This window comes from Anopheles marshallii, chromosome 3, assembly GCF_943734725.1.
Source record: "Anopheles marshallii chromosome 3, idAnoMarsDA_429_01, whole genome shotgun sequence".
Taxonomy (NCBI): Eukaryota; Metazoa; Arthropoda; class Insecta; order Diptera; family Culicidae; genus Anopheles; species Anopheles marshallii.
Window position 1 is genome coordinate 40383564 of NC_071327.1, and position 14336 is coordinate 40397899.

A 14336-nucleotide genomic window follows, 5' to 3' on the forward strand; every position below is an offset into this window, starting at 1 on the left:
AACAGGATGGGGGTGGATAGTCCAGGTTTCTGAACGTCGAGACCAAACCAAGAGCCAACCAGACACTAAACTAAGATGCTACGAGGCCCTCCAGAGGTACTTGGGGGTTTGAGCGCACGTACAGTCAACACTTCCTCAAGTAATACTGTGACAACCGAAAGCCTAAGGAATAAGAAAAGAAATGGATTCAACGGTATACGACCAACCCTACGTTTCAAGACTACGATTTTTATGTGCACATAGAACGTACGCACTTCTGTATCGAGCCGGATCTTTGAAGCAACTAGATGACGCCCTAGCCACACTCGACGAGAATGGACCTCGTAGCTCTACAATAAATCCAGTGGCTAGAAAAAGGCATGCCGAACAGGCGGGCCACGAACGCCACCGGAACGGGTTTCGCCGTAGGAAATCGGGAATTATCTTCTATAAATCAATCCAGATTCTGGCATACGCTGATGACATAGACATCATTGGTTCATCATACGTAGCGGATGCTTACCAAAGGATTGACCAGGCGGCAGAAAATTTCGGGTTGGAGATTACATTGATGTTGAGGTACGCATGAGGGTGCTGGCTGCCAATCGGTCATTCCACAGTCGGAGGAAACTTTTCTATTCAAAACACCTGACGCATTGAACGAAGCTGAAACTACATAGAACCTATATCGATCCAGTGCTCATACGCCTCACGCCTCTGAGATATGGACTTTGTCCAAAACTGACGAAACCCTGTATGCCGCGTTCGAGAAATGCTCAAAAGGATTTTTGTCCCCGTATGTGTGGAAGGTCCGCCAGAAAGGCCGGGATAATGAAGACGCAGGTGCTCCACCGTGAGCAGTTTAGAGGACTTCTACAGCAGGCCAAGACCGCGAAGCGGTTGAAGAGCCGGATAAGTAAGTAATGCTTTATCGAGCGAATTGATCAAAAACAGTCAAAACCTGCAATACTCATCTCACGAATCCAACTCATCGTTTGAATGGACACCATTTTTAAGATATTTCGGTATTGATTGATATTGATATTGATCATTCGAACATGATTCTTGCTTTCCAATATCTATTACATGTGCTTTTACACACTTTACAACTTCGTTGGTTCGCGCTCGTCATCAATATTGTTTAATGTTTTGTATATTTTTTTCTTCACAATTCGCAAAGGGTTCATCTTGTTCCGGAAATTACGGTCACACGCACAGCACACACATCCATTGCAGTCTCAAATGAAGCAGGATCAATGAAAATGACGAATGCCCACAAAACCATTGCTCGCTCGATGATGATGCTCACTAGCTCTGATTGAAGAGGCTTAGTAGCGCTTGTTTTTCCTTCTCCTTTTTCCGTACCACATCGATGCTCCGATTTTTCCACGTGCTCTTGCGAAGTTTGATTGGTCGGCTTCCTACGTACCGTCCTGTGGGTCAAATGAAAAAGAAAACACAAATCTTTTCAGAAGATATTTGCCATGACCAAACATGCTACGTTTTTTGTGAGATTTTAACTCAAAAATACCAATCGAAACCGACGCATAAACTTTCTCTAGGCAATTTTCGAACCTACCGCGAATGCGTGTCCATAAAAAACGAACTAACGAACGATCCAGGTCAACTTTGACAATCTACGATATTAGATACGCAGCAAACTCTACAACTCTCTTCGCACACAGTTTGCTGTTTGGCCGGTGGTTAATAAAGATCCGACATAGCAGGTCAAGAGCAGAAGCATAGTTGTGGGTTCTCGAATGCGACATGCAATCAACCGCCATAAATGTCATTAAATGCACTCAAATCCAGTGCACAGCGCACACCCCATGCACCTATGCCGACAAATTGCTTCGCAAAACTTTCTATCGCCCTATGTTATTCTGTCTGCAGTTGTTGTGATGAAAATGTGCTCCGTACAATTTAGTAAATTATTATGCGTAAGAAAAAAAAAAACTTTAAACGCTGCCTTTTCCCGATTCTTACACCGATTCTTTCTGGTGACATTTGCATACCTTGGATACGTTTTCCCACGGCAATGGCTTCACTTTCATATTATCAAAGAGTACCAGGTTTTTGCTGTAACCTTTGGCGTGGTTAGTGAAACAACAGTGACCAAAGGTGAATGCTGGTAGGTAATTACATGTGGCTTACTCAAAGTCAGTTTCATTAATCTTCCCAGAATCTGATCATTGGACGCCTCTGACAAGCATTGAACCTATTGATTCGGCGCTCATACTAACGGTCGATCGGTGTTCACATCATTCGCAATAGTCCAAATATCCCACGCTTTTTAGGAAGCATTTCAACTTCCAAACCCGGCTGCTATCCAAACACCATCCTCCCGACAAAAGCATAATCGACAAATTGAACAGTAAGTCTGGTTCGCCGAAGAATTCGGTTGGTTGGACTCGTGATAAGAAGAACACCCCTAACGATGTATGATGCCTTTTTCCCATTTCCGTATCTTAAAGCAAAATGCTGCCCCGTTTTGTGATTTAGACTATTATAAACTGTTACGATGTTACGCCGTTTCCATGGGATCTGTTGAACACATCGACTGAGTCCCTTGTACTGTGTGTGGCAAAGAATTGCGCACAAAGGCAATTATGATTCCGCAATTATGTGGCAAATTGATACATTTCACAGAGCCGAACAACCGAAAGTCCGTGACGAACTGATACGAGTGTTCAATCAAACGGTCCGTTCGGTGCAATTGATGCAAAATATTCGACTTCCAACAGGTAAATAAGGTCGCTATCTACGCGTCATTTGTTCTTTCCTGTAGCACCACAGTGAAACAAGGATCTGGGGAAGCTAAACGGCAACCGGTACTCTGTTGTGATCGTTACAAAGGAACACCATCGACATGGGGTTGTAGAAATTCTAATGTACCTTTCGCCACTGTTTTGAATGCAAATCACTGATTGACCTGACGTTATCTGCGACGGTGGTGTTATTTTATTTTCGATTTTGGAACGTTTTTCCCTGACATTAACATTGTCCCAAGCCAATGTATGCTTGACTTGCTGATGAAATGCGAAAAATACGTGCATTCATCCATTTGCAATCATGGTCGATCGAGAACAGGAATCAATTTTGTTTTAGGCACCGACTGCGAATTGGATCACACTTTCACGCGCCCTTGCAATGAAACCTAATACTGTATTACCTTAGCTGAAGGTTCTTTTGTTTATTCGCTCTAAATCTGACTTAAGTAACACGGTCAACAAATTATGCAGAATCCAAAAATAATACTCAAGACATGAAGTCACGGCAGGTGTGCTGAAATATTCATCGTGCATACTTTACGTTAAGTTGCTCTTCTGTACGTCCTATCTTTACTCCACTCTTTTACTGATCGCAGCAATGCCACAAGAAGTAAGTAAGGAAAGAATGATAAACCTCGCTTACAATTTGACTAAGTCACACATTGCTTAATAATATTCTCGTTATTTTGACCTCGTCAGCGTACTTAACCAAGCAGATACACGCGTTAATGATAAAGCTAAAGAATTTGCAAACATAGCAACAGAGAAGCGAAAAGATAACACATTTTTGCCTTTCGAATCGATAATTCCAATAGCATTCTAGTCTATTTGCTCTGAGAACTATCGACTAATCTATTATCTCCGAGAAAGATCACTACTGTATCATATCTACTTCTTGGCCCGCAATCGAATCCCAATAAAACAGCAAATGTTTGTCACTGATCTACTCATTGGAAATATCGACTGCCAAAGCTTATTACAACGGCTTGAAATATCCGCTCTAACAGTTCCTCTGCGAGGTCGTCCATTGTTTAGAACCTCCTGGATTAGCATTAGTTGAGAGTTTTGGAGACAGCTTAACCTCTTGACATTTGACTATTGCTTTTAACAAGATTCATAATCACGTTGACTTCCATCTCTCATTACAATTACTTAAAAACTTCTAGCAAACCGGATAGTTAACCCACAAGAGGTGCAGAACTAATTCTAAATATCGCTTTATTTCGACCGCTGTCCATAGATATGGGTAAATGTGCTAATATTTCAAAGATTACTTCTTACCAACCATACTAACTAAGGAAAAATCTTTGATTTGCTTTGACTCACGAGTTTCTCGCTCGTTGTATTGCAGTTGTTGTAATATATTGTAATCAAACATTACATTAGTAGTCTAGCGTATAGGAATCATAGCGCATAGGGCATTCATAGTGCGGAATTATAGGGGTGCGTCCCAGATTAGTTTTTGTACTGGACCATTGTGGTTAGATCGTCATTGCTACCAGTTAAACCTTTATGAAAATAATAAACCAGGATAAATTTGATTTAAAAAATGCACTAAAACACGTATCAAAGGCTTAATGCATTTTAAAAAAAATAAATAAAAAACGTTATTTAATCATCATTTTTTAACTGTTATACTTTAACAAGAGATAATTAATAAATAAAACAAAAACATAACAAACATTTCGAAAGGTGCCCTGTACGTTTTCCAGTATCCAGTATTCACACATCATTCACACATCGTTAGAGGACATTCACACATCGTTAGGGGACAGTCGGTGGTGTATTTGGTAGCGGCGCCGTATTTCGCATGACAGAACCGATCCAAAATCCCATCCGGGCCAATCCCCCGTATGCAGAACATACAGCTCACCTCTTTAGGTAGTTGTGCCGATAAAGAAGAAAAAATAAATTAAATAATATCGGATCGCAATGCAACGACAAACAACGTAGAACCGAATGGTAATGGTATAGGCACTAAATTGATATCGCAATGATCATACCTGTTTGTTTAAAAGAGAATCAATGCTATTCCCACTTATCTGAACGTCATGATTGCAAGTTAAAGTCCAAGGGAAATGGGTACTACGAGGGGTAATTATGGGAAACCATAAACGAAACTATAGTGACAATTGAAGATCTTTTTCTGATTTGGCTGTACATACCGGGAGCTGAATTACCGATAGACAATTCTGGGCTTGCGATGCTCACTGCCGGGACATATTGGAAAGATCAGCACCCAAATCGAACGTGTTTTAGATGAATAATATCGATTTTTAATCGGTCCATATCGAATGAAACATGCAAAGACAATGCTGCTCAAGTTGACTTTACGCTCGTTCGGAATTCATTCCACAATGTATCTAAAACGAACGGATCAAGTTGCTACGCGGTATAGAATCCTCTCACGCAATGCCAACGGAAGGATGCGTGATCAGTGTTATTTGTAAGCAGCGCTTACGTAAACCAGCTATTTCTTTTCTTTTTTCCCTATTTTTTCGTATTTGCCTGGATCGGGTTTTCTCGTCCATTGGTAATATTGATAAGTAATAGCGAAAATATGTAGATTGCTGCCTGCAGCCAAAGGTCTTGTTTTTCGAATTGATTAAACATGGGCACGGATTAACGCCATGGTGGGCTAGTGGTGCTTCGGTTCCACATGATGTAGGCGGATGTAGATCAAATGTCAGCCAAGGTTGGTAGGTCCAGAACGAGGAGTAAGAAAATTTTTATTTTTACTATATTTGTATCAGAATGCAAGTATGATTTCCTGGTGCTACGATCATGGATTGATCATACAATTCAAGATTTTTTCACATAATAAGTATACGCTTTCGTACTTTTTAAGTACTTAAGTATTTAATTGAATTACTTAAGAATTATTTGGAAAAAAATGTCGAAAAATTCATCAATAGAACCTATTACCGAGCGAACTCCTGCCATCCCGGACAATACAGGTGTTATGAATTCCTTTACAATTTCCTGCAAAACAAATCCACCCTGCAAAACGGATCACGATTCATGTGATCGGTAAAATCTAATAAAAACATTTTGGCGCGCAACCATGCCAAAGTCCAATCTCGAGCCATGTGCATCCTGCATTCATTACTGCAACACAAATTGTTGCTATTTTGTCACGCTTTACTATCTTCCATTCGTCGCCAATCCGCGGTATAGTTCCTCGAATCCTTTACCAAGGCTCCAGTGATCAGTCTCTTCCATCACGCACTCAATCACTCACTACCGAAGATAGGGGGTGGGGAAAGGGAGGACACTCATTGCGGGCACGCCAAATCACTACTAAACATTCTGCTGCTGTGTGCTCCCACCCGACCCAACGCAACGCAACCCAAACTGTGATAACAACGAAAGCATCTATATGCTTCTCTCTATCTCTATTGTCGCTCACGTTCCGAACGTACCGTACCGTTGCAGGATGAGAGGATGTTGATAAAAGCCACACTCCAGCAGCCGGTTGCTAACATTCTGTCGCAGAATTTCAAACCATTCGCAACGGTGTCGGTTGTGTGCGGGATTGTTTTGTGTCGGTTCGAAACTTAACTGCTCTCCGGTGGTTGGTTTGGCAGGCTGAAACAATCCTCTGCCGAAAGGATCTTTATTGGGAGCTACTGAAGCATTTCAGGTGCTCTGGCTACAAGCATACAAAACACGGTCAAGATAGTTTCCATTTGCATCGATGGCTCCTAATTGCATCGGTTCTACATGGTGGCCTCCGTGTGTTGCCAACGAAGAGGTGCAGTGAAAAGTGAAATATCCGTAGAAAAATAGTGCTTTCTAATTGGCTTCCAGTAGTAACAACACCGGGCCAGGCTTTCTTCAGCATTATGCTTCGCTCAACACATGTTCTGCTGGATTGAATTAATTGTGATTGAGCTGTGCAAACTATGCTCGGAAGAGTTGTGTCGATTACACTTCAAAAGTCCACCGACCTTGGCGATCTTTAGCGTCCCTCAGGAAGATTCGTGGTCCAGCCATTAAACCGTAGCAAGCACAAGTTTCTGTGCGGTTGTTGTGCTGGAACAAGAACTACGGTGTCTTGAACAAACGTCAGCAAATCGCATCTGCGGTGCAAGGTGATAGACGTCCAAGGAAAGTTCGTGCTACATCCTGTTCAATAGAAGATACTTAAGATGGAAAAGGTGAGAATACGAGTAACGGTTGTACAAAGTTAGCATTCCAGGCAAACATTATTAACCCGAATTTCACATTCAAACATACGGCCGATTCTTGATTAGAATATTAAATTAAAAATCTGCAATCATTGCTCTTCACGTTCTTGAGCGTCATGAATACAACGTTTCGTGTAGGCGTATCAATAAACTTACCACTAAACATCTTCAAAGCAATATTCTATCACCAAAACCGAGCCGTGCGATACATGACCACTTACATGTTTAAAGTAGTAACACGATCATTAAGTTCTTGTTCACCACCCACCTTAGCAGCGGCACGGAGCATGGTAACACAATTGCGATGTGAACCAATCTTGATTTCGTCTCCAGTTGATTGTACAAAAACACCGCTGTGTTTGTTTTGAGGTTTTAACCGTTCTCACGCAATACCGTATGTATTCTGCCACTCCGTTGGCAGATTAACAACACAGACAAATCAATCTTACAGCTGAGAGCTGTATGCCACACAAACAAGATAGCGCAAAACGGAAGGTCGGCTTCCGCGAGGTAAGCTCGTCACCATATTGTCCTCGTTTTCGGCTTGGGAACACACCCGGTCGGAGTATGCGAGATTATTTCACCGAGCGAAGTACACGATTAACCGATCAGAATCAATGGAGGCGCCTAGTAACCAATAAACACTGCCGCGGGTGAAGAGCGTACCAAGCGGTGCGTAATTGTTTTGCGGATGTTTTGTTTGCTTGCGGATTACTTGCGACTGGCTAAATGTCAAACCTATTCAGGGGAATTTTCTTCACCTAAAAACGCAATTAGCGTGTTTATGGTTTAAAGCGAGGTGTTCCAAGTATGGTTGATTTTCTATCAATATTGAATTTTTTTAATTTCATTTTCTGATAGTATTAAGGAAATCAAGAATTGAAATTACATTAATTATTTTTCGTGCTGCTTAAGATAACACCCTATAGTTAGTTAGTAGTCATTTTCTTTATTACATAGTCAGATAATTCATCTTCAGCGTATCAATTCCACTTGCATAGATGATAAGGTATACCGAACTATGTACAACTCTCGTTGTATTGGCTTGTACTTGGGCGTCGTGTAATTATTAGCCCTACAAATTGCGTGACAAGGTAAATCCCATTATCAAACGCTTCTTCTAATTTCATTAAATAAAATTTGTGGCTAATTACAGACTAAAAGTTGATCAATAACTTTATTAATAGCAAAACCCGATCTACTGCAAACCCAATTAAGAGCGGCAAAAGAATAGCTACCTGCTGGTGCTTCTAAGGTTTGAGGTTTGACGCGTTCAGAATATCCATGCCTGCATAAGCTCTCCGGCACGGGAAACCAATGAAAAAAGGTGTAAAATTAACATTCCTACATCGTTCTGGGCTGTTCGACGAACACAAGGGACGAATAACCCCCGTAAGGATTCCGTGACGCCTATGCACACCCGTTAAAGATTTAGCCGAGAGCTATTGAATTTCAAAGTTTTGTATGACTTAATTCGGTACACGATCGGGTCGGCACGTTTCAACTCGATGTATTGACGAAGATGCCTTTAAGTATTCCCGATTGAGTCAATCGCGCTAGAGGACTGCTCTTGCAAGCATTTAGTAGCAACAGTAACTCTAATTTGTGATTTTGCAATCAGTTTTCTCTGCTCTGGCACGTAACAAAAAATCAATGTTTTACCTCTTTGTACAGTGTTTCTATTGCAATTGAGTTAAAATTAAATTTTCAAATGTATGCATACAGCCATTTTGAATCACTTCTCAGCTTAAAATGGCGCCAGAGTATCATTTCACTCAAACCCGTTATGTTTACATTCAACAAAACTTACAAACATCTAGCTGCATCTTCGCAGAATGGAAAGTGACACTCAGGCACAGGGTGCAATGTGCAGGCACCAATAAGTATACAATCTAATGATTAGATTCAACGCAAAGATCCGGACACACCAGCCATGATGGTAACCGTTTAAATTACGTTGCAAAACAAAAGCACAAATGTACTGCTGCCTGTGCAACGATTGCCCATTCTGTCCCTCGTGACTTTTTCGTCAATAAACGTTAAGTCTGATATCCTGTTTTCTCGTCACAAGTCACAACCTGTCCAAGAAAACTAAATAATTCAACAATGTCAATCACCGTAAATGGTTCACACGCACTCACCACGCTCAGAAAGCAAGCTGAACTGGCTGGTTTTGTTTTGCATTCCCGGCGAGAAAAAATGTAACCCACCGGGCACTGGTTCATCACATGGAACTGAACGATTGCATGAGGCGTAGAAATGTTACCATACCCTTTTGCACCGGAACTGAACTTCGATCGCATCGATCAAGTGATAACATCCACCCCCAAACCCACTTACTTGCTATAGAACAGTGTTAGTTATGTTTTTTTTATGTTTGGAGCTGTTTTCCTCCTCCTCCAACAGAAGCAAAACAAACTTGCAGTAGGTGCACTACTCAGGAATGCAATGACACCAGAAACATTTGGCGCATTATCGTCCACATTCCATACTGGCCAACGTTACGAAGAATTAATTACAATTACAATTCTAATCAGTGCATACATCAGTGCACTTGAATTGGCCTGCAATTATGGTATCACTCGCACATTTTTAGTTCGTATAAATATTCCCACCCTTGAAGGTAAACACACAAACAGAACGCTCCAACGCCTAAAATAGACTAAAAGGAATACCAACAAACGGGGAGCAAAAAAGAGCGACAGAAACAAACAAGCGATCGCGCGAAGCAGCATGCATGCAGGGGTACTGTGATAGGAACGGCATCGTTTTTGCTACGTGCCGGTTGGCAGGACGGAACGGAACGGATGGGTCTGATGCCCGCTATCGCCAGCGAATGTGGCCGATTAAGTTAAACGTTGGAAACCTCCCGAGACCCACAAACAGTGTGGTAGGTGGTTATTTACGATCATATTTACAACTGATTGTGATTGTGAACTTTTAGAAAAGTCCATCTACTGGCCAGGGTCGCCGCAAGTAGTTGCCATGTTTCTGGCACTGTTGTTTTGTGCCTAACGCTGAAATACCAGCTTCTTCCCACTTTACACAAAAAAACATATATGGATTCGCCAGCAAAAATTGATCGTCGAATGATTTATTTGTACAGACTATTTGGCTATTTGGATTAAAGTACCTACAGTTAATCATTTCATATAAATTTTGCTGCTTCTAAAAACTCTAAAGCAGATATTTTGAATGAAAAAAACCCAAAATTTTAGAACAGTTGAGATAACATTAGGCAAACATTAGTTTTGAATACATTGAACTGCCAGATAAGTCACTTAATGCTTGTATAACTTATCATCTAGATATCACCACAATCATATATTACACGATTCACAATCTCATATTGTACACGAATACAAAAAGTCTATGAATCAATCTAAGCTTGAACATTATACCACACTGGTACGACACTTGCTTATGCAATAACAATAGAAAAACCCACCCACGGAACACATTTAAAGAACAAAATTTCAATCCAACACACTTTGGAAAATACCGGTCCTATAAATTTGTGTTATTTTCACACCACATTCTCATCATATTTCTTATCTCTTTCTCTCTTGCCCCCTATATTTCTGTCTACCGTATAGAGTCGTCACTGTACTCCGATCTGGTTTGGCCTGGTGGTGATGGCAGTAATCAGCGTCCCGCAAAGAGTCATCTCAATGCCATGCACTAGTGGCACTAATGGTCAAACAGTAAACGCCATAAGATCGGACCGAGCTTCTGCATCGGGATCAAAGTCTATGGGTGTTTCCAATGCGGCGGCACCAACGGTAGCCTCGTCGACGCCGTCGGCAATTAAAAAGGATCTCTTCATGTCACGTGGCTGGGGAGCTGGTGGTATGCCGTTCTCGATGTTCTATCTGAATCATTACACGAAGGCACACAAAGCTTATGCACAGAATCAACAACAGCAGCAGCAGCAACAACAACAACAACAACAACAACAACAACAGCAATTAAACCAGCAACAGTTACAGAAACAAGAGCATCTATTAAAAGAACAACAACTTTTAAGGATACAAGAGGATCGTCCGTCTGTTGGATCACAGGAAGACACAACGAGCAAGGATATTGGTTATCCGTTAGCACCGAAAACACTTCCCTTTGGCGACGGGTACGCTCCCGAACCGAACGCTGTACACGCACAACAGCTACGCACGGACACCGACTACGTGGACAGTGCGCCATCGGTACGAACATCGAAGGTGAATACATCACGTCGCCAGTACACCGTGCCACAGCTGTTCGTATCGTACGGTTGGGGACCGATGGGATAAATGCGATGAACAGTCTTGGACATGTTCAAAAAAAAAAATACCCGCCGAGAACAGTAAAGCCCCGCTCTATCTTATTGGTGTGTGCAGGACGTATGCGAAGCGGTACATTTTACAAATATCCTTACACAAACAACCAATTTTCAGCTCATGTTTCATTCTAAGTGTAACTAAATAAAAACTGTAAAATTACTCCCGCATACATATAATATAAAAGTGCATGAAGTAACTATGAAGCAATCATTATATATCGTAATGTAATTTACAAGAGAAAATTAAAATGCAAGCAAAAACGCTGCTATCTAAATAAAAGCAAAGAGAAATTGTTGGATTTTTCTCTACTCACCGTCCATTTCCTTCATTGCACGTATGAAGTCCTGCGGATCCTTAAAACTCACGAAGCCATAGCCCTTGCTCTTGCTCGTTCGCTTATCACGTATCACTTTGGCACGTTGAAATGAGGGAAATTTGTTAAATGTTCGCGTCAGCAGTTCGTCGTTCACATCATTTCCGAGATCGCCACAGAATATGCGAAAATCGTCTTCTGGCCAGTCTGATAATGACATATCTTCCCAGGTTTGTCCGCCGGCTACGCGTACTGTTTGCTATGGAAAGAATTTGTCAAACGATGTGCGTTAGAACATAATGTAGTTGAGCTATAATTGATGACATTCCGTGAAAAAAATTGTTTTTAATGTAAGAAATCCGATTGTTCTCAGAACTTCCTATTGAGGAATATGGCTTATCTAAGCAATGAATTCTTAACATTACAACTTCAAAGCAATAAATCGTTTGATCTATGCGGGGAATTCGTATGCTTTATGGTAGTTGAAACTTGTCTACTCTAATACCGGTTACGTGCATCAACTTATCTCATTCCCCTTTTTATTGTGCATCGGATGCAATTTTCTGACATGCGAAAAAAAAACCTGTTCATTTAAGAACAAAATCAGGATAAGACCTGGTTTCGAAGAAAATAGAAACTCATAACGTAAACTGCATTAGATAGCTACAAACCAGTTGGGTTCCCTCGTAGTTTTACAACGGTAAATGATTCTGTTATTGCATACTCACTTTTTTGTCTTTCTTCCCTCGTCTTTCGCTGTTTCCGAAGGATTGTAACGCTGATGAAGCCCGGGCTGCTTTAATCGCTTCCTCAGCTATTGGATTTGGTCCAGACTTTTCCGTTTTAGGCTTTTTAATCTTGGTCGTTACTTCGTACTGAATGTTTGCAATATCGTACTAAAATATACACAAAGATCGGTATGGTTAGTAATCAGTTAATAGTTACAGTTCCCAGCTAAATTTTACCGATTGGACGGCCGATGTGCCACTGCTCGATGGCCCGGAAGATGAATCTGACTTCGTTGCAATGCCTACGGTAGGTCGGGCGGTGTACAGCTTCGGTGCACTGCTGACAATGACCGGCGTCGGTTCCGTTGAATAAGACTTTTGCGGCATTAATGGTTGCGGCTGAGCACTGTATGCTGGCATAAAGGGAGGCATTGGTGGTGGTGGCAGCCTCGGTGGTACTTGCGCCAGTTTTTGCTGCACCTGATTGTACGTTTGAGATCCGATGACTGTTCGTACCTGCGAAGGTATGAAGGGATTACCAGATACAGCTGGCACTGATGGAAGCGCCGAATACGACACTGTTGCACTAGAGATCTCTGCCTCGAATCTGAAATTATATCGCACAAGTATTATTTTGTTTGCAAACACACCAACTTTAGCTTTCCGGTTCACACCGTCCTACCGAGACATTTCATCCTCCATATTCTTTCGTTTGGTACCCATTTCGTACGCAGCAATTAGTAACGGATACGCGCGCACAAACCGAAGCAAATTTATGTAAATGCTTTACAATTTTCTAGAACTACACACAATTTCGTCTACTTTTCACGGAAACGCCGTTCTTATACACCGGAGAAAGCACGCTCCTGGCCGACTACCGGAAATTTAGGCGGCTGCTAGTGCAAGACGATCTTGTAAACACAATGATTTTTTTCTGTCGCACTGCGGTCGGTTATACGGACATGAACAAAGACACCTAACAATGTGAAACTATTTTTCATCTGCATTGCATACACCTTGTGCACTGTGGGTGAAACAAATATAACAACACAGAAATGACTATTCTATTTGCTTTTCTGCATTTACAGATGATTTACAATTTTACATACAATTTTATCGAAATAATTCATGATTTATTTTATCGACATAAAATGAAAAACTTTAACATTCTTTGAAGTGATATTAATTAAAATTTTCCACTACATTTTGTAATATGCTTTTTAGAAGACGTACTCTACTGTAAATATTGAAAACGGTCGTTGAAAACAATCATCCGTACGAAAGTACTTTTTCTCACTTCAGACGAAACGGTTAAATGTTTTTGAAAGGATGATCCTTCTGCTACCATTTTCTCTAGCATTTTAAACACATACATTTTATATGAATTTAAAGAATCTGGACTGATGGAAGTCGGTTAACCGTTAAACAACGGTGTAACGAAATCATAAGACCATTTCCTTCGGCATAGAAAAGAAAAACAAACACAACGCTTTACATTTTAAACATACTCTTAAGCTTATATATTTCTCTTTATCATCAAAGAAGTGTGAAGAAACATTCCAAAATAATGTTATTACAGTCAATATAGAAGATAAAAAAAAACGATTGATAAAAAAACTTATCCTACTAACATTAGGGAAAAAGATTCCAGAAACCGGGAACTCAAACCAACGGATACACAACATTCGATGCATTAGAACTGAAACTGAAAACATTGGGGAGCAGCAAAGTGTGCTGTTTGCCTTACAGTTATTTGGATTTTCAGTTGTGTCCTTCGCGGTTATGTACTATTATCTCACAAACCCTTCGCAAAAAAAGATATTACATTGTAAATCATATTAGCTCGAATGAGGTTATTTTCTTCGATTTTCAATTTATAGCAGTGTGGGATCGTGTTTTATTACGTAGTTCAAATAGTTCAAAAGTTTGCTTCTTATGTTATCGCCTCCAAATGCTGCATATTATCTCTCGCTTCTTCATGTTTTCCTTGTGTAGCTCACTTGTTTGTTTAATTAATGTTATGCGCTTGTCGCCAA

The 14336-nt window shown here is 40.8% G+C and overlaps 1 protein-coding gene across 1 annotated transcript; it reads right to left on the reverse strand.

Moving 5' to 3' along the window:
* Positions 1-1287: 1287 nt before the first annotated feature.
* On the reverse strand, positions 1288-13023 carry LOC128712271 (RNA-binding protein 42). Its single transcript, XM_053807166.1, has 5 exons — positions 12983-13023; positions 12538-12907; positions 12301-12468; positions 11573-11831; positions 1288-1412 (listed from the first exon to the last, which is right to left on the reverse strand). The coding sequence occupies exons 1-5, from the start codon at positions 13021-13023 to the stop codon at positions 1288-1290; spliced, it is 963 nt and encodes a 320-aa protein (XP_053663141.1).
* Positions 13024-14336: the final 1313 nt, after the last annotated feature.